General features: G+C 36.7%; 1 protein-coding gene across 1 annotated transcript in view; it reads left to right on the top strand.

The window, feature by feature from the left end:
- Positions 1-22,752, top strand: part of LOC134754138 (FERM, ARHGEF and pleckstrin domain-containing protein 1) — a 201,076-nt gene that overhangs the window by 98,381 nt on the left and 79,943 nt on the right. The window contains exon 16 of the mRNA XM_063690221.1: positions 18,930-19,121. Coding sequence (XP_063546291.1) covers positions 18,930-19,121 — 192 coding nt within the window. The remainder of the gene's footprint in view (positions 1-18,929; positions 19,122-22,752) is intronic.

Raw genomic sequence — 22,752 nt, 5'->3', positions numbered from 1 at the left:
ACTAAAAGAAACTTGAAGTCGTTTAGACACAATTAATCAAATGCGGAATTTGTTGACAGACTAAGTTAGTAAAAATACGGAAATCGAGTTGCAATAAATTCCAAGTAAGAGTGGTCATAGATTGATGTTATCTCAGATACAGAGGACAATTCCAATTACATTTTAAAAAACAATGAAGCAAGTGTAATCTTTCGAATATAGTCTCAGTAAAAGAGGTAAAATGCACTCTCTGTCTCAATTATAGAGGTAAATGCGACTATAAAATCGAAAGTGCTAATCCAAGTTATAGAGGTTTGTTTTGTCTCACTAACAGAGGCAATTCAGTGCTAAAGTGTCGGGACCGCACCTTGAGTACCAGCTATAAAGTTTTCCACTCATCCTAGTCCCACTTAACCAAGTTTCACTGTATATATAATATATGGTCGTTACGATGATGCAATGGTAATAATGGTATGAAGTCTAACTTCACGAATTTTCGAATGAATGCGTGCAAAAAATAACAGTATGAAAGTATGATAGTTTTATTGCCGCTACTGTACTTTTTATGAAACTTTTTTTTACTACGAAGGTAGTAAGATACATGCACCATCACGATATGTAAAGAGAAGCATATGTCTCCTTCTCTCTCTCTCTCTCTCTCTCTCTCTCTCTCTGTCTCTATTTTTAATGAATTGCAGTCATGTAATGCGAAAAAGACGTTTGATCTTGTTTTTTCGCGTATTTAGTAACACTGTTTTCACACATGAGCACATGACTTATGTTAAACAATTTAACTTATGTATCTATAGTAAACTAGCCTATTCTACGTAATACTAAAGGTTCAGAGGAATTGGAAAGTATGTTTTTATGTTATAATTACAATGCACAGCTGAGATGTCGCAAATTTTGATTGCTTTTGCCATCGACTAGGTGACCATTGTACACTTACATGTTTTATTAACTATTTAACACATCGGCATTATCGCACAATATATAACGTTTATATTAATCGTAATATTAATTTAAGACGAGTATGAAAACGGTAACTAGGATACGTTTAAAATATTTAAAAATGGCTCGTCCCCTATACAAAATGTTTAGATTAGATTAGTAGTTCTTATCTCATGTTTGATCTTCCGGGTCATTGCGAAAATTGTTGCTTTAATTCATATGCGCACATAAAGTGGACCTTTTCGGAGTATCAAATAACCAGATTTAAGAATGTGTTAGATCTTTCTACTTCCGTACTTTTAAGAGCTCTCTTTTTGGCTTCAACGATGTATTATGCTTTACAAAATTTTGGATGTAAACGTTAAATCTTGTAGTTCTTGAAGCAAATTATAAGAGCCCTTGGGGAACAAGGAAACTCAACATTGGCCGGTAACGTATGAAGTTCGAAGTATGATATGCTCTAGTCTAGCCTCTAGCCCATTCGGCGTCGAATAGTGCGGCGACACGTTAATGAACAATACGATGGTTGGGGGACAAGGAAACTCAACATTGGCCGGTAACGTATGAAGTTCGAAGTATGATATGCTTTAGTCTAGCCTCTAGCCAATTCGGCGTCGAATAATGCGGCGACACGTTAATGAACAAGACGATGCTTGGGGGACAAGGAAACTCAACATTGGCCGGTAACGTATGAAGTTCGAAGTATGATATGCTCTAGTCTATCCTCTAGCCCATTCGGCGTCGAATAATGCGGCGACACGTTAATGAACAATACGATGGTTGGGGGACAAGGAAACTCAACATTGGCCGGTAACGTATGAAGTTCGAAGTATGATATGCTCTAGTCTATCCTCTAGCCCATTCGGCGTCGAATAATGCGGCGACACGTTAATGAACAATACGATGGTTGGGGGACAAGGAAACTCAACATTGGCCGGTAGCGTATGAAGTTCGAAGTATGATATGCTCTAGTCTAGCCTCTAGCCCATTCGGCGTCGAATAATGCGGCGACACGTTAATGAACAATACGATGCTTGGTGGACAAGGAAACTCAACATTGGCCGGTAATGTATGAAGTTCGAAGTATGATATGCTCTAGTCTAGCCTCTAGCCCATTCGGCGTCGAATATGGCAGCGACACGTAGCACCCTTAATTTGCTTTCCATTGTCATTGCACCTCCTAAGTGTTTCCATAACTATTTATAAAACTGATATTTTGCCCTTGCTAAAATGTTTATTGATAAAAGAAAAATTGTGAACACGGTTTATGTAGGTATGAATCAGGTTGCCTTTTTGTGAATTTGTATATGAAAAGCTAGTAATAATAAATGTGCTATTTTAGAAGTTCATCAATGTAGGGTACTGTTGCGGTATGTAGATATTATTCATTATATAGTCAAATTTATTAGTAACTTTACATTCACAAGATTCTCATCATGTAATGTCACGTATTGATTACAAACAGACTACTCAACATATTTGAGAATTAGTATTCCTTTTAATCAACTTTACCGATTTACTTTAAATATCTCTGAGCTCCGTAAAGTCTGTAATCATAACAAAGTGAGAGAGGTAGCTTAATAAGATACTTTGCCTAAAATGGTTTATTAAAGCTTGAACACGCCAAAACGTGGGCACATAAAATTAAAAATATATAGAAAATAAAGGTCTCCTGGAGCGGAATATAGTTGAAAATATTATAGTTTATCATGCTAATATACTAGACTTTCATTTCAGGCTCAGGATTTGACATGTCACAGACTTTGTGATGACCAGGACACGGGCACTTTGCACGACATGATTACCGTATGTTTAAGTAGACCAAACCGAAGTTATTTGCGGATTAGTTAATAATATAACTTAAACAGGTGTCTTTATCATATGTTCCTTGATATGGACCCAGTCCATTGCCATCCGCCTTAATTTAGAACCATCCTCCAAAAGTACCCTTTTGGCATTGTCAGCATGTCTATCGTGATAATACCTCTTCGTCACTGTTATAATAGTGTAGTGACAACACGATGAATACTACCAAACTAGTAACTGTGGGCTGTGACTTCTTTAAAATAGGTTTAGGTTATTTTCACAAATGTTACTTGTATACAGGGTGGAAACACACGACGATCCTTCTCGCAAAGGGGGGTTAGTTTAAGTGATGGAGAATCGATTCGTAATGTTTAGATTTTTGTTACGAACAAATAGTAAAAATATTAAAATTAATTAATCTTCATCTTAGTGACAACCCTACTATTACTACGTATTATCAACCTACATGTAAGTGTAATGTGACACTTATGTTTACTAAAATATTTGACATAAAATTGACATACGGCTAGTTGGGTGTGGTGGAGGATATCTTTGTCTGTAGCGTCGTAACGTCTCGGCGGCATTATAATTACACTCCCCGTATAACATAAGCAAATTTAGGTAATCGCGGGCTCAAGGGCATTTTGAAAATAGGTTTTTTTCGCGTAATTTGCAACTTATTTCCGTCACGGTTTTATCACGGGTAAAGGTGACAGTCCATTTCCAACCGCAGCTGCATTACTGCAGCGGCCTGAACGCGTCGGTGTTATTGTCAATTTCCATAGTAAAATGAATGACTATATCGACTGCACGTATGGTGATTTTAACGTATTCCTGACCGCAGCTGCACTACTGCTCCGACACGTCGGTGTTATTGTCAATTTCCATAGTAAAATTAATGACAAGGCCGACTGCACGTAGCATGGCCATTTTTGCGTATTTAGTGTATTATTGCAACTGCGGCTGCAGACCCCACGTCAAATCTGTCACCTGTACCTCTACCATCAGTTGCCAGAGTCAATTTCACTTACTTTAAGTGAATAAACGCGCCGTACGTCACATATTTACGTCGGTTTACGTATTATGTGCCCAACTACACTCCACTGCAAACGATGCTGTCCCTATCTAAGTATACTACAAAACAGAGCAAAAATTATATCGGAGTATTGTACAGCGCCTCTAGGTGGCACCTATAGAACTAAATATCAAACGTATGAGTAAACGGTAAATTACCTATCGAAATCCTTAGCAAACTACCAGTTTTGACATTGACATATTTGCTCACGTCTACGCGGTCAACGTAATTTACTTTCTTGTATATATGTATGTGTTTATTGTTAATTTAATATTAATAATATTATTTAAGCTATCATATAATGTTTATAATTCCCTGAATTCAAAATTCTGGGCTAAATCATCAGTGGCGTGCCTAGAGTTTTGTAGTAAGGCAAGCCGAAAGATTATGTTTTCGTAATAACTGTCTAATCTTCACTCTTTGTACTCAAATGAATTTCCTAGCGTATCGAGGCGAGCTAATCATAGCGCACAGGGCATGGCATACTCATACTACTACTAGATAGAATTTTACAAACATATCAGGGCCTACCGCGAACACCGAAGTTTGCAAGTTGCAGGCATTTTTCTCTGTAACACTAATTATTTACGCCTTAATTGAAGTAAAACAACAATCCCTTGTGTTTTGTAAACGGCCGTACAGAATTTTCTCTTATGCGACTGACTTATCTGAGAATACAAAAGTCGTGTGTTGATTTTGGCGCGGAAATGATATCCCATTTTTCTACAAAGTTTAACGATTTTACCTTGCCTTCGTTGAGTAATACGTGGACACATCCCTTCCCTTCACAAGAAACGACTTCATCCATAGTTAATGTAGCCACTTTCATAAGTTTTACAAACAAATTAGAGGACAAATTGTAAGTACAAACGCGTAACTGAACAAGGCCACATCGACTAAATAATAATATACTTGAAGTTGATTATTAAACACGCGCTCGCACGAACTATGCAGCTAACTTCATACCAAATAAAATTGCTATAGTTTGTCAAACATGAATCTAGATCCATGCTCATTTCAAACATAGACAGAGAGAATCATACTATCTTTGTCTTTCACTGGTACTAGCACCAAAAAGAAAAGGATGAGTATAGTTTTTTTGTTCTTATTTACTGCCAATTTGGTTTAACCAACTATAGTCGGTAAATAAGGCCCCATACGCACGAGAGTTTTTTCAACGCGCGTTAAAAATGCGTTTGAATGACAAATGGATAACCATGTATGTATTCACACGAAGGCGGTTTTAAGCGCGGCGCTTTTTAGGGATCCGTAGCCAAATGGCAAAAAACGGAACCCTTATGGATTCGTCATGTCTGTCTGTCTGTCTGTCCGTCCGTATGTCACAGCCACTTTTTTCCGAAACTATAAAAACTATAATGTTAAAACTTGGTAAGTAAGTAGATGTATGTTGTGAACTGCATTAAGATTCTCACAAAAATAGAAAAAAAAATTTTTAGAGGTTACTTAGAACTGAAACTCATTTTTTTTTATCAAACCCATACGTGTGGGGTATCTATGGATAGGTCTTTAAAAAATGATATCGAGGTTTCTAATATCATATCTTTCTAAACTGAATAGTTTAAGCGAGAGACACTTCCAAAGTGGTAAAATTGTCCCCCCTCCTGTAACTTCTAAAATAAGAGAATGATAAAACTAAAAAAAATATATGATGTACATTACCATACAAACTTCGACCAAAAATTGGTTCGAACGAGATCTAGTAAGTAGTTTATTTTTAATACGTCACAAATCGTAAACCGCAATTTACCTTTCACTCACGTTTCACATAAAAATACATTGTTTAAATTGTATAATGTACGGAACCCTCGGTGCGCGAGTCCGACTCGCACTTGGCCGGTTTTTATCGAGCACTGTTCGATTTTCGGCGTTGAGCGTTGGCCGTAAATTGAATTGAGCATACGGAACTCCGTGTATCTGTTCTCACAAGCGTTATAAAAGCGCCGGCGCTGCTGTCAGATGGCTGTCGAGTGTCAATCTTTGGTGTCAATCGTCATGGCTCTGCCGAGACGCGTTTGAATACATAACGCATATCGTACCATTCATAACAAATAACTATGTGGGAGCTCGATCCCGAATTATTAATTCAAGAAGTCAAGTCCGGACCATTTTTACCGGAATACGCAAATAAACTACTTAAAAAATGAAGCGTGTTTTTATTACTACACTTCCACAAGGCAGGGACTGCAGGGAGTACGACTCACAAGTGATTTTTAAGCGTTTATCAGAAACGGTAAAAAAGCTCCGTCGGGTTTTAACGCGACGCTTTTTAAGCTCTCGTGCGAATGGGGCCTAATCTAATATGTGTTCAAAACGCGAGTTTTAAATGCTATACATATATACATAATATATATATATATATGTATGTATATGCCTATGCACCTCTTGCTAAACCATAGCGTTGCTTTGATTACACATGATTTTCTGTATCAGAAACTGTATGTGTGAACTGGGTCTAATGACACGCAGATTAGATCCACGCAAAAGCAAACAAAAATGGTATTACTATGATAATCTAAATTATCAAATCTCATATAGTCTTATTTATATACTGATATATGAAGTTAGTATGAGATGTAGTTATTACTGTTAGTTGTACATACTTACCAAATATGCTACAAACCTATTAAACAAAAAATACCACTTCATTTTATTATTATTTATTACAACCTTGGAAATATTGTTGCGTTCCAGAAGGTACATCATTTTTCTAGCAAGTGTTCACAAAGTTAAATATCTAGCATAATCTACCTCTATGACTATATAACATTTTTAGAATTTCCAGTTGCCTGTGGCCTGTTTTATTTACAAATTGCATTGATATGTAGTTCGAAGCGGTTAAAGTACCTAAAGATTACTCAGGTTTAGGTGATTTATCAACTATACATCTAACTTTCACTACCAACATATTTTTAGTTCTTTAGTTTTTAAAAAGCACTGTATAACACTGTATTCTTCAGATATCTTCCTGTTTTTATAATTTCTGAATGTGTAATGATGTTTACTGGCCAAGTCACATCCAGAATACTGAACATTCGGCCACATCAGATGATGTGGCTGTGATCATACAGTTCCATAGCTGTTACTTAAGTTTCCAAGTTTCATCAGCTACTATCATTGTTGTTATACTCCTGAAAAAGAATAAGTTTATAGGTTATTTAGGTGTAAGTTTACTGCTACCTACGTTAAGCATTATACACATTCATACTTTATACATTAGTCACTAATCATATGGTATATTTACCTTGCATTTTGAAAAGGTATCGAGATATCATAAAGACATCGATGGACAGACATGGCAGGTTGTCTGATAGGATTAGACCTTACAATAACTCCATCATTATATTTGTGGGGTTGTTTTCCTGGAGGAACAAAAGTTTTACTATAAGGCGTTTAATTCGACCGAACTTTACACAGTGTAGTTATTTATTTTAATATTGTTTTCTAAACGGGCACTTGCCTCTTGTTTGACACTCTTAGCGTACGTTCAAAAGTCGTGATAAAACTACAATGATTAACTAAGCATTTAAATGATAATTTAATAACGGAAATGCATTTGTAACATGATAAAACGGTAATAAACATCCGAATAAAATTATTTCGATCAAATATTGTTGTTTCCAAGTTGACAGAAAATGTCACATCGAAAACGCACGTATTTTTCGATGACATCTGTCACGTTTATTCGCGTAAACGGTGTAAAGTATTTACCTAGAATAATTCTGGCTCAGTTTTCGTTATATAGTTAGAAAGAGAACGTTTTAGGTGTGAAGTTAGGCATGTATCGAAAACTCACGTTAAAACGTTTGTGACTCATGGTGCCAGTTGATTTTTTTAGTTTTTTACGTGACCGGTAGAGGCACTGTACAATTACTCCATACATTTTCCTTAACTTTCTCACTTTCGACTGTCATTTACGGAACTCATGGTAGCCGTACTGCACTGAAATGTCTTTAGGTCACAGATATTAGTAGTTCTAAGCAAAGAGGATATAACCATATATGTTACTGAACCTAATGACTCTAATGAGGGTTGTCACTTGTAGTATTGTGCATTAAAAGTTAACTGCCTATAACTTTAAAACGGTTACGAATATGAGCCCAGTTTCTTTAGAGGAAATACAGTACTAAATCCAAACAATCCGCCTTTTGCGGAAAGGATCGTCGTGCCTTTCCACCCTGTATATTCCTATGGTCGATGTCCCTTATGCGAATTAATTAACGGCGACGCTCGATATAATCACAAATAGCTTTCTGAACCAATAAATAATGGGGATACTTAGCATTATTTTTATCTTGCAATCTTCTGGAATGTATTAGCGACTCATACAAGTCAAAGGTTTTATTCTGTGTTATTGTTTGAAGTTTGTATTTCTATAGAATCCATCGTCTAACACTTAACACGCTCAAATACGTTAAAAATGATCAAACGTTTTTATACCCTACATTTTGCATACAAATTTCATTTAGCACCACTATTTTGGAGGCAGATAAGCTCTTGCTAGCTCTTAATCTAATTTGACTTCACTTTTTGTGCATAAATTTGAGATATTTCTACCTACCTTTTTTGCAATATAAGAAAATATAGGTTTCGGTTTTTATATAAGAACGGTGTATGTTCCTAGTTTTTTTTTTCTCATTTTAATCTCGTGTTTTTCTGCTTTCTGGTTCTTTCCATTCATTAACGTCTCCGCAACATTTCAAAAACATAAAAACTTATCGATTCTTGATATGTTCATATTTTCACAAAGTTTCTTTAGCCTAAATCGAATTTTTCAAGGCTTTTGATGCAAAATGATTTCGCTCCGTCATTGTTTAAAGCTCGTTATCATGAAAACGAATTATATAGTTCCTCATGCTATAGCGATTTTAATTTATGTAAACTAAAAAAAAACCACCCGTGACAAAAATTATAAGCAAAAATGTGTGCCCACGTTTTGGCGTGTTCAAACTTTAACAAAAAATTACCTTGTAGTTTTTAAGAAACACAATAAGACTAGCATTCGGTGCGCGAACAGGAGTCTGATTACCGGTTGCCTGATCGGTAGCGTTCCCGAACCGTCGACTGTTGTTGTACGAGTAACTAATATAACTATGCATCAGGTACTTAGATGTAGCAATCGGTGCGGCTGCAACCACTCGACCCTACGGCCGACAACATTCCTGCCTTTTGTTCCTGCCTCTCTACGTCTACCTTTACTTTGGTCTGCAAGTAGCAAGATAAACCCTACGAGAGGATTAAAATCTGAATAAGCATCCTAAATCTTGTTGTTCTACTCTACCTATAGGTGTAGTTTAAAATAAGGTTTGAAAATGACCAATCCCCAGATGCTTATTATTGAATTAATTTATAACGCCTAAGTCGTGCACAAGCATTGTATTGTATTAATTGTTGAAACAGAGTAATAATCAAGTGTTCTTTTTACATGAACAATGCGGCTAGAGTGCAAGTCGGCGCTGCCTGTTGGTTCATCCCCGCTTTATAAATTATAACCATGGGATAAATAAACATTATGAGACTTATAAGCAAGGCGACCTAGATTCTTATGACATACCATACTTAAACCATACAATTAAGACATATTCAAAAACTTGATATTTTATGTTATGCTGTCCATTAAAATACAATGCAAAACCTCTCATCAGTCTATGAAATATCGTTGTCAGCATTGTGGCTTTGGTTTCATTCTTCCTTATTTCCATTTTCCAAAACCTAGATCTTAAAATGGTAACGGTTTAAGTACAGTGTCTAAAACCCCTTATAAAACTTTACAATCTTCAATTAGTTAATTAATGATTTATCCCTTTCTATCAAACACATCTTGGTCAAAACCACGTCTTGCGAAGGTTTTCCTTGTTTCGATAGAAATTTTATCACGGCACGATATTCAATTTGCTCCATAGTGGCACGTTTATTCCGAAATAATTTCTTTATTTTCTTGATGGACTTGAGGGCGGTGTTGCCCGTAGCCAATGTCACGTAAAAGGGTAGGAACAAAATAAATGCTCTTAGAGCACGACGCTGTTCGGTGGTTGTTGTAGTTGTCTCGTAAAACCGATAGCTAGATTTTACGAGAAGCACGTGGACTACCGGCCGTTGACTCCAAAATGGTGGTTAAACACGCTTTGAGATTAATTCTCCATTCACTGCACACTACCACATTAGATTATTGTATAATAGAACTATCGATATTACACTTTAAACAATATTAATGAGCAAAAAACAAAGGAATTAATCACGAGGCTACTATCAAGATGGCGTTCGAACCGGAAGTCCCGAAATAATTTGTTTGAAGGGCGATATCTTTAAAACGAATGACGGTTTTGAATTGACATTTACATTTTTTTTCTATAGAGTTTTCATGCCAGATAAGCAGAGGTTTTGTACCATTTTACTTCTACTTCATTCCGCGAATATTTGTACCTCCCCTCGTACATTGCGCCCGGGACCTGGGCTTGTCAGTGACGTTTTTGTGTAGGGTTCAAAAGGTTAATGATTGCTGAATTATCCTATACTATATTCTATTTAAAGTCCCAGCAGTCCATTAAAACAGAATTAGGGGGCGGCCATTAATGGCGTGAAGTGCTTTCGAGGATTTTTAACCCTCACCCTCAAGTGAGATGTCGTAAGATTTGCCTCGACCCTCTCCCCCCTCACCTAATCTCACGTGAGATCTGAATATTTTGTAAGTATTTTGAGTATTAAAAAAAAAAACAATTTGCAGTTATTTTTGTTAAATTGCATTGTTAATGCCATATTTTAGTCTAGAAACTTATTTTATTTTAATGTAATTTTCTTGCATTTTGACACTATTTTTTCCCAGCAAAAATACGTGATATTTGACGAGACCCCACGCCCCTTAAACACCTCACGTAATTAATGGACGCCCCCTTATTAATACGACCAACGTTACAACTTTATTATATTTAGCGCCACTTGCACCATCCCACTGACCCGGGGTTAAGCGGTTAAACCGTTAACCCAGTATCAAATTGTACTGGTAACCATGGTAACATCAGGTTTAACCGATTAACCCCGGGTTAGTGGAATAGTGCAAGTGGCTCTTAAAAAAGTAGTCCCAAGGACAATTTGGTATGTATTTTAAACATTTGAGTATTATTACAATTTGACTATGTACAATTAGGTTAGGAGCAAAAGTGAGTCAATAGCAGTACCTTAGTAAAAACAGATAACTATATTAATAATAGTCAAGCATGACTTAATTACTTTAAATACAACTTATAGATTATGAAATGCTCTATCAATCAGTTCACAAATGATCTATCTATCATTTATGGTTTTTTACTAACTCTCAAGGCTAAACAGTAAAATTCGTACTTTTTTGTATCCCTGTTATAATTACCAAACCTGTGTATGAAAGCCAATACCTAAAATTTTTAATCAGGTAATGAGTACATGTACATAAGTAAATAACATATTGGCTCAAATAAAATTTCGCAGAAAATTTTGTGAACAAAGTGTGTGGTGCTAAATTGAATCATTGCAATAATGTATGGACCCAACAATTGATCCACTTTTGCACCTGATATTTATTTATCAGTAAAAATCAAGTAACTGTGCCAAAAATTTTATACACATTTTCAAACTCCATTGACGATACAAATCTGTCTCGTTAGTACATAAGTACTACAACATACAACGTATAACTCTCCACGGCCGATACGGCCACGGCGTCTGCTTTCAACTCCGTTGCTGTCGCTGGTGTGCTCGCAAGTGGCTGACGTAACCGATTTTGTTTGTAAAAGTTCGCCAACATTGCGGGCATGCGAGCACACCATTCATATAGTTATATTGTATTGCCGCAGGTGGTCTGGCTTTTATTTCGTCACGCTTGGCATCCAGCTCCAAGCGCTGCTGGCATTCAAATTCCGTGATCTTAGTATTTATCGCAGCCCGCCATTCTGTACGTGTGGCTACCTGCTGCTCCCACCGCGAGGGCTCTATACGGCACTTTTTCATTTGCCGCTTAAGCACATCTTTGTATCTGAGGAATTGGCCGCCCTGTTTCTGCTTGCCCTCCTCAAGTTGTGAATAGAAGATCTGCTTAGCCACACTCTGGTTGTTCATCCGCGAAACGTGAACGCACCAGCGAAGCTGGCGTCGCATGAGATATACTTCGATACCACCCACATTTGCTCTACGCAGCACTTCGGTGTTCCGAACACGATCAGACCATCGGATCTTCAGTATCTTGCGTAGGCATCTGAGGTGGAATCGATCCAACATGCGAATGTGGCGGCGATAAACAGTCCACGTTCCAGCGGAATAAAGAAGGTTAGGCAGCACGACTGCCATATATACGGCTACCTTGGTAGCCAGTTTTAAATCATGTGAGCTGAGGACCTTGAGATCTAACTTGCCAAAAGCTGCAGCCGCAGCCCCTATCCTGCTGTTAATTTCAGCATTAAGGTCGCACTTAGATGTTAACGTGCTCCCCAGGTAGCGGAACTTGTCTACCTGCTTCAGCTGGTCCTCGCCGAGTCTAACGACCAGTGTCTGTTGACTGAGAACGTCCAGCGACATAACTTCAGTCTTCTTGACACTGATCTTGAGCCCAAATCTGCGGCAAGACTTGTCGAAACTGGAAATGAGCTGCTGCATGCCTTCCGGGGACTCAGTCACAAAGCACAAGTCGTCTGCATACGTGATCTCTGTGATCACTGCGTATGCGACTTTTGTGCGTGCTTTAAACCTGGCAAGGTTAAAAATGTTGCCGTCAATGCGATAGCGGATGCGAACACCTTCAGAGCATGTCAGTAAGACTTCTCGGACTACGACTGAAAAATATAATGCGAATAGTGGGTGCTAGGACGCAACCTTTCTTCACCCCGCACGTGACGGGGAAGAAGCCCGATTGTTCGTCGTCGGTAGCAACACAGCACTCCATGTCGTCATGCAGGAGTCTAACTAGCCTTATGAACTTCTCCGTACATCTAAGCTTGCCCAGAACTATCCAGAGGGCTTCACGAGGCACGCTGTCAAATGCCTTCTCGAGGTCAACAAAGCAGAGGAACAGCGGACGACGTTGCTCTCTGCTTTTCTCTTCCAGTTGACGCACTGAGAATATAGCTTCACAGGTGCCTCGGTCAGGCCGGAAGCCAAACTGGGTTTCCGGGAGCAGCTTTCCAGATACACATACAACGAGTACGTTGTATGTATGTATCTGGAAAGCTGCTCCCGGCAAGCATACTAGTAAGTATTGCGATGATGATGATTGATTAGTAAAGTACTACATCAGGAATAATTTAATACTTAACTTTTTATATTTAAATAATTGACTGAATAAAAATGCTACAAGCCCTTGTGTTTATTGTTTACGTTTATTGTACAGATATCATAAAAAGTAAAGTTAAAAGTACTTATTATGAAAACATACAACAGAATTAAGAAACGCCTCCTTTTGAGATTTCGAAGTCGGTTAAAAATAGCTTCAAAGACAATATATTTGTATACCCAAAAACTGAGTCCGTCTCAGCTAACTTTGTATCGACTTGAACGGGACCAAAGTGTGGGAGTGTCGTTATAAACGACATGTTTTCATAGACATTGGTCATTAACGATGACATAGTCACACTTTGTCTATGTAAATGCCATGCAGAGTTAGTTTGGTCGGGCTGTACTCTGTAGGGCGTGCCGATAAATACATCGTATACATCAGTTAGGTAATAGGTACATACATATAATATATTTGTGGGTGGAAGGAACAGGTTAAGTTCACTTACTCGTAGTCATTAAGTCATCCAGAAACTCCAAATAGTGCATACTTAAATTCTTAAGTTAAATCAGGAGAGAAAACAACATGTGAACCGTCTTTGTTCGGTATTCGCAATCTAAAAAAGCTGCATGATTGTCAATTAAAAAACGTAAAAAAAAGGTATCTCTTCGAAATTTTAAACTTCATATATGCGCCCATTAAACATAAATTATTTTATCTACACACATATCATAAACCCTCTATCAAAATCCGTAAATAATGGCCAACATTAAGATAAACTGTTTTGTTACAGCAAATTTTTTATCTGTGAAAATGTTATTATTGCTAAATAATAACATCGATTTCGATAATATTATTTTATTCAAATTTCGAACATCTCTGAAAAACAAAGAAATTTGATTTGACCTCAATTCTAATATCAGTCGAGATGACGTTTTATTCGAAATGAAATGTCAATTGCATACAAATTTGACAAATCTCGCTTGATAGTTGGTATCGAACGATATGGCAATCGACCTCCACTCTAGTTTGTCTCTGAATTAAAAAAAAAACTACGGATGCGTGACATGCGTGAAAAAAGTTTTCTTTGCCGCCATTTGACGTGCAGTTTATCTTTTAATTAGTTTGTAAGTAAAAAATAATTTGTTTTATTGTTTTTTAAAGTAACTCTAGCAAAAGTTTCGTGTAAAATGTGCGATATAGATATTTCGGAGACGCCAGCGCCACCTCATATCCGCGAATTCCGCCAGAGAGCAACTATGCCCCAATGTCGGCTGTAATATGTGGTTAGTGAATATATCATAGAAAGTTTATAATATGTGTGTAGATAAAGCAGTGTATGTAACTGTACATAATTAGGCATTAAAACACCCGTGATTCTATTATGACACTCGCTACGTTTGTTTCATAAACCCACACTCGAGTTTTAATGCCTTTCATTATGTAGCAGTCACATAAACTACTATTATCTACACACATATCATAAACCCTCTATGATGCCTTCAAAATCCGTAAATAATGGCCAACATTAAGATAAACTGTTTTGTTACAACACATTTCTTATCTGTGAAAATGTTGTAATAGCTTCATTACTATATCAAAATCGATTTGGTTTTTCGAACAGGGGTCAAATCAACTTGCTTTTTTTTTAGAGATGTTTATAATTTAAAGTTTATGATATGTGTGTAGATAAACTACTATAATGAGTAGTAGGTACCGAGTATCATTGCCGTCAAACTGTAAAGTATAGCCCAATAGATATTTGATTCCTATAAATAATACTAATAACTATTATACATAATATTTTTTGTCGTATAAAGAGAAGGATTAAGGATTCGAATTTATTTATTCTATATTTAGCAGGCATTTTTTTTGTACTAAGTATTCCTGAATGTTCATGTCAAATTCAATTTATACTACTAGCTTTGGCCTACTGTTGCATAGATGGCGTTGACTGTTTCGTTTGTTATTTAACAATTTTAACGCATATCAGTGAAAGAACATGGGTCAAAATCATAAAAATAATTAATGCAAATAAAAAAAACCATTTATCCATCATCATCATCATCATCATCATGTCAGCCGATAGACATCCACTGCTGGACATAGGCCTCCCCCAATTTTATCGTATTTTTATAAATCTTCATTTTTAGTTTTAAAGTGTGTCGACAGATGGCAGTAAATTTACTGGGGTTACAAAATTTACTATGACAGTACCGCTCTAGTATAAGTTACTCTATGGTTCGTATGACTCTTAAGGGGAAAGGGTATGGCCGCTTCTTTATACAAACGTAGTCCCCATTTTCCTCTCTGATGTTGTACATTATGGAAAATATTTTTACAAAAATTGATGTATATTAACCATAGCTTTTTTCGCTATTGTTAACATTAGGAGTGAAAAACAGATTTCACACAAATTTTTAAATGCTAACATAATAATTACAAATTCGAAAAAATCAAACGTAGGCTGTAGTTGATATACAACAAATCCATACTAATATTATAAATGCGAAAGTCTGTCTGTCTGTCTGTGTCTGTGTGTTCCCTCTTCACGCTTAAACCGCTGAATCGATTTAGATGAAATTTGGCATAGAGATAGGTTGAGTCCCTGAGAAGGACATAGGATAGTTTTTATCCCGAAAATCATCCCTTAAGAAAGTAAAAAGCGGGGTGGAATTGAGATAATTAATGAAGTGCCTGCTAATTTGTGTGCATAATATGCTCAAATTGAAAGATGGCTATGAGAGTTTTTTCCAGGCGCTATACTTACTTTAGCTGCTGTTACTAAGTCCACGCAGACGAAGTCGCGGGCAAAAGCTAGTTGTATTAAAATATGTTCAATAATGTTAATATCCAATGAGAACTACGTTTATATGAAAAGGCGATTTCGCACGGGTCCTCTACCTATACTTTCGTCTTAAGAGCTCTTGTTATTACAATTCGAAAATGTTAAAAAAATGTAATTACAATTTACGATACAAGTGCGGAAAAGAGGAAATTCGAAACTAGTGGCGATAAATTAAGACACGACCGCAGGAAGTGTTTTAAATCGACACGAGTTGCGATAGCATACTTAAGCCGGTCGTATTTAATTGATGTTGAAAACATCAGCTTCATATCTTTAGTGGTTTAGAGTATGATGTCCTGAAGTAAACAGAGTAAGGTAGAGTTTTGTTAGATACTCGTATTTTAATGTATGGGATATTATGAAATAAAAATGTCTTTAACTCAAACACATGTAAATCCTAAACTACTGAAAATTTTTAGCTGAAAGTTTGAACATTAATTAATTATAATAGGTATAAGTTAATTATAAAAATACCAACCCTTAAGGGGGTGAAATGGGGGGGGGGGGTGAAAGTTTGTATGATTAAAAAAATACAAATTCGGACCTTTAAAGGGCAAAAACGCATGAAAAAATCATTAAAACATTATATTTTTACTTTTAAAATGCCAAAATCAGCGTTTTTGTAAACATTTTTAATCTTTGACTTAAGCCTTGGTTCCATTTGTATGGAAATCGTCGCAGCCACGCGCTATATTTTTTTCTTTTACGAAAAAAATGTATGAATACCTACGTTAAAGTGATATTTTCTAAAATAAAGAATAAATGGGCTACATTGTCCAATTTTTTATTTAGTGCAAATCGCCACACTGTGATTGTAATAGCCAAAATTCTCGAAAAAAATTACATTACATTTTCATTTTTTGTACAAAAATAACTTTTTTTGTATGGAAAGGTCGTACATTTTGTTCGTGCATCAACCTAAATCGTCTCGAAACAGCCAAACTAACATTTAACTCGATTACAGCCAAGCTAGTTTCATAATGTAATAGTGTTCAATTATATGTTATGTAATAGTGTCGTGTGTCGTGTATGCACGAAGCAATTTTAGGTCGGTAGTGGTAAGGGGTCGTCGGCCACACTGTTAGTGCAATAATAATATTGGTATTATTAATAATAAGTAGCTAGATTAAGCCTTTTGACTTTTCGATTGAATGTGTACAAACAATCCGAATAGACTGTAATATTTCCAATTCATCAAATTATGACTTGTTTAACCTTGGCGTAATTTTGGATATTGTTTGGAAATATTAGAATGTTACTTATTATGTATACATATATATCATGGTCAACATGTATTTACATCGATGTAAGTGTGTTGCAACCCTGCAATTCACGACTCCTTTTTTAAAAGTGGAGCATAGTTAAAAATAAACTAATTAAACTTCCAATGCGTTTTAATAATTACATATTATTTGTCATCTAATTAAAAACCTACATTTTATATAAGTATGCTGCCAGGATTATAAGTAAGTTAAATGGCTTCTTCATCAGCATGCTTTTCTCTTTATTTTGTTACAATTGTATTAAGTACTTTATTCTGTTATGTGAATTGGTAGGAATGCAAGCACAACTATTTATATTTTGATTTAAGCCTACACTATGTACGCACATTATTTTAAGTAAACAGGACTATCGAGTATGAGTATTTTTCTCTTTTAGCACGATTTAGGATGTGGCTTAAGATGATAGTGGACGACAGCTTCACCATACAAACGTACTCCTAATATACACAATTTATTGTAAATTAACCATACACCACCACCTTTGCGCGGTCGTGAAGAAGATTTTATTTTTATTTTTAGGGTTTCGTACCTAAAAAGAAAGAAACGGAACTGAAAATAGTATGAGCAACGCTAACTGAGGACCTACCGCGAACACCGAAGTTCGCAAATTGCAGGCATCTTTCTCTGTCACTAATTACGCCTTAATTGGAGTACCTATTAAAGAAAGTTGCGACGGATTTTACCCACAATGATACCGCCAGCTGGCGGACGCCTTCATAATAATAATAAAAAAATGAGAATCTCGTGAAAGCCGAGAAGGACAAATCCAGCAAGTACCTAGACTTGGCTCACGCGGTTACCGCCATGTGGGTGGTGTGGGTGTTGACTCGACGATCATTGTTCCAAACTACTGAAGTTACGAGTAATTTTAAAATAAAAAACGCGATCCAAAAGTATTATACCTACTTTACATTAGGCGATTAAACGATTAAAGATGCAAATATTAAGACAGGCTTTCGTCCCATTTAGTTTTAATTACAATGCCGTGATTCATAAAAGAGCTTTGGTTGTGGACACACAAACGTATTAGTTTACGTTACGACGTCTTTGAGCTTTGGTGTTTCGTTTATAATATAAGGTTTTAGTTTGCTCTTACAGTCTGTAGACAGTTTATTATTATTTTGGTTAAATAGATAGACTCAGTAGCAATATAAGTTTTATTGGCGCTAGCATGCAGGCGTCTACCGCACTGTTACTCGGTCTGGACGGTCTGTGTACCTAATACAAGTAAGGTTTCAATCGTCCCTATTATTTAGTACTAGCTTTTGCCCGCGACTTCGTCTGTGTAGTTAGTAATTTGGGTAGCTTATTTTTTATCCAATCTGCTTTTTACCGATTTCCCATACAAACTTCCACCACCTTAAAGGATGATTTCTGGGATAAAAACTACCCTATGTCCTTCCCCGGGACTCAAACTATCTCTATACCAAATGTCAACTAAATTGGCTCAGCAGTTTAAGCGTAAAGAGGTAACAGACAGACAGACAGACACACTTTCGCATTTATAATATTAGTATGCCCCAAGTGTTTTGCTTTTAGCTTCGGTCGTAAATATAGGTATTTCATAGGAATGTACTTTGTATGCGTATTGCATTATTGTAGGTATGTAGCGTTGCAGTTGTTTCTGTGTAATAGACATAGACATAGACATAATTTATTGGTAATAAGGTCACAATTTTTTAACTTATTTCTACACATCTTACATCTCTCATAACATTTAGAATGTATATCCAGATGAATGTTCGCTGGAGGCAGAGAACACGGTGTCATCGGCGAGTCTATGCATGTCTCCGTCGGCGACGAGTGAGATCTCACCGTTGTGCGCGTCGACCCCTTTGGCGAGCGGCGCGGCCGCGGAAGCGCGCCCGCCCCACGCTGGCGACCAGCTCGACAACGCGCGCGTCATCGACGCACTCAATGGAAATGGTGCGTACGAATACCTACTTACTCAATTACTTATCCACTTAACCCGGAAACCGAGTGCTATTTGAAACTTATACAAAAACTTTTATGAAAACATAGTCTAAACCTCGCTTAATGACACAAGTCAATGACAAATTTTGCACACCCGATCTCTTTTTGTGTACGGATGAGTGACATCACAACACGCACCGCGCTAGTTGTGTGCATGCCGAGCCGAGTTGGGCATGTGCTTCGGCAGAGGGGAAATAGTGTGAATGACGATTGCCGACTGCCAACTCCCTTCCCGGTGTTGCTCGAAGGATAATACCGGATTCAAATAAGTGGGAGTTGTAATGGGTTCTATTCGTGTGAAGTTGACGGGCGGAAACAATTGGTACAAGTTAAGCATCTATCATTTAATCCTAATTTTTATCTAAGCTAAAGAGGGTGAAACAGTACATTCAGCGTGACAGTTACCACGGGATACAATTCTAAAATAATAATGATAAGAAAACCTTACAAAAAAGAAACATAATCCAGTGGAATGCAAGGAAAAATGTACACAAGCTAACCTTGCCAAAAAAAAACACATTAAAAGTAAAATTAAAAACAACAAAATACTAAATAAAAGAAAAAAACGAAACAAAAATAAAACAAAAAATAAAACAAAATTTCAATCTGTGCGGTTGGGATTCACTCGGAACCTCCTGCGGCTATGTCAACGCTTGAACCACAAGCTCGGAACTCTGAACCTGCTGCTTATATCTCAACCGCTTGAACCACTTGGCCAGAAGTGCTACACAGACTGGCGAACAATCAATGAGTGTTTGCGGTGACTGACGGGAGGCTTCAATTATGAATTTCTGAATTTCCAATTTATCCTTTACAGCTAAACCAGCAAAGGGCGTTCCCTAATGCTGCGGACAAAGTGTCGAATGATAAATATTTATTATACACTAAGTACAACAAGTTAACGTTCTAAGACCTAAACGCGATCAGTCGCGGAACACTTACCCCGTGATAATTGCACACACTCGCACGCACCACCAATACATATTGCCGCAGTTATGCACTGTATGTCCGTAAAATCTGTTTCGCTCCACAATTTCACAATTTCCGTCTCAATAACAACGGAACATTACCGAGCTCTCATCGACCGGCCACTTTTTCTCACGGTCGATCTTGTTTTTTAGCGACACCCTCCATTTCAAAAAATAAAAACGTATGCCGTCACTAACAAACCCGTTACCCGTTCATCTTCGCAAATTGCTACTAGATGGCGTTATTAGGGTCATATAATGTGATGTGTTGTGACTTAACGTCATGTTGTATGCACAGGAATTACAGAGTGCTTAGTGAAAGGTACCACCATTTCACCACTTTTTGTTTAGTGATTACATTTAGTCATAATTCTTTTTTGTGAAGATAGCAAATTTGTCTACTATTGGAGCTATGCATAACTCCACGGAGTAGGATGGAGATGGCAAGTGGGCGTTCCCGTCTATCGTACATATTGTCGTGGTCGAGTCACTGCACTATGCACTGCACAGACTATGATCAGTAGTTTTATTAAATACATAGTACTTGAATGACGTTCATGTGATACGTATGTTTATGTAACAAAATATTGTTTATTAAATATAAAATGCCGTAATGTGAATTGTTAAGCTGCAGAAATAATAGCTGTATAAAAATCTATCACGCGGAGGGATATTATATAACCAGAAAATATTTTTTTAGAATGTGACCTGATAAACACAAAAATACAGTTTGTTTGGCATTATTTACGTAATACGTTGATAAACTTATATTTTATTTCTAAGAACTTAGAGTTCATATTCTTTTGTCATTAGTCTTTAAATTTGTCTCAAATATTCGATATCCTAAATGTCAAATAACTTACGCTACTCAAATGCGACGGCGAATGGCGAATAGTTTAATCATAATAGGAAGCTTACAGTCACATATGACCTTTTGTTTTCGGACGTCACTGCCGTCACTGGTGTATCAGATCAGACAGTTCTCAACAGCTGGCTACTCGTAGGCGTGTAAATATCTCGGACCCACCAGTGTAACGTGACCGTAAGCTCCATAACAAAATATGCTTAATCGGAGAGCTTACTTATACCGATTAATACAATAGTACATTTTAATGCTAGTGCGGAAAGTATGTCATTATTTCACAAGTACCCTGACGAGTGAAGAATGACATATCCGCATGTGTATCGAACGACGTTTTTTAATACAGTTGCGAAAAAATAAGAAAAGCAACAAGTATTAAGGAATGGAATTCGAAACTTTTTATATTATTAATTCTGTGACATCATTGACATTGACATTATGAAGAGGTGTTTTTCTAGCTTTCATTCGACTAGAATAGATTTTTATTGAACCCACTTCAATGAGTTTTTTTTTTAAATGCATGTTCTATAAGACAGAAACAATTGTAAATATTAAAACATTGTACTATTATTACCTAAATATCGTTATTTACGATTATTTGTGTATCGTATATTTATAAAAACAATATCGAATGTTGCCTTTGGAAACTTAAAACATTCTTGCAGTAAGAAAATACGCCTCTTCTTTGCCAGGCGTTCCGTTCCATTCAGACAACTTATTAAGAACGGTTTTTCAACATTAAAAAATAAACGTGTTATAATACTTATAATGATGAAGAGGTAAGTAATAAAATATGAAATATGCATATTTTTCGTATTCTTACATTAACAGTAGGTTTTTATGTTGATTACGACGTTTAAAGGAAACTAATATTAACACTCATCAATAACTAGTCATGAATTGGAACAAGTAAAAATTTTATAAAAATTGGAAAAGTAAAAAGCACTAGTTCGCGAAAACCAACTTTCCGCACGTACCGTGTTTAAGCAACGAAGCTTGCTGAGTTGCTTAAATTAAGATACGAGATTGAAAAGCTTGATTATATCACTATTGTATACAATACTTTTTCTACGAGATAAAAAAAATATACTTTCAACTATTAGTATCATATAGGTAAACAAACCAAAAGTATACTTACAGCTAAGATACGCGAGCTGCCGCAGCCCGCGATGCCATCATACTCGTACGCGCCCCGGCCGCCGGGCCCGGCGCCCCCGGCGGGTTGGTCAACGACACCTCCTCGTAACTCATGAGGCCCTGGTACCTGCTCCGCGCTACATTCAATTTTAAGACAGTTTTTTTTCTCGATTTTGGCCACCGTAGCCTATGGAGACTAACAAGGAACGCTAAGCGGTTTTCGTAGGGTATGGATGTTGCTATATGAAGGATGTCACATGCGCGTTTCTGACTTATGAAGCAATTGTTTCTACTACAACATGAAATAAAATGTTTTTGTTGGCCAATCAATCACAAAGCAGATGCATTGAATCGAGTCTCCTTAAACAAGAAATATTTTATTGAAATGCATGAAGTTCTATTTTCAAAATTTTTATAATTGACTAAACCGTATCGATAAAATTCTTATGCTTGAGTCGGAAGTGCCATAGACTATCCAACGTTGAAAAGAGTAAGGTTGTAGTGTTGCATGTGAAGTTGTAATACACAGATTATACTCGACGAGTAGAAAATTGTATTTTATACAATCGTGATATAATAGAGAGCTTTTCAGTCGAGTACAGTGTTTAAGCAACGA

This window comes from Cydia strobilella, chromosome Z (assembly GCF_947568885.1).
Source record: "Cydia strobilella chromosome Z, ilCydStro3.1, whole genome shotgun sequence".
Classification (NCBI taxonomy): Eukaryota; Metazoa; Arthropoda; class Insecta; order Lepidoptera; family Tortricidae; genus Cydia; species Cydia strobilella.
The sequence above is the reverse complement of the archived record's forward strand: the minus strand, read 5'-3'. Positions and strand labels throughout refer to the sequence as shown.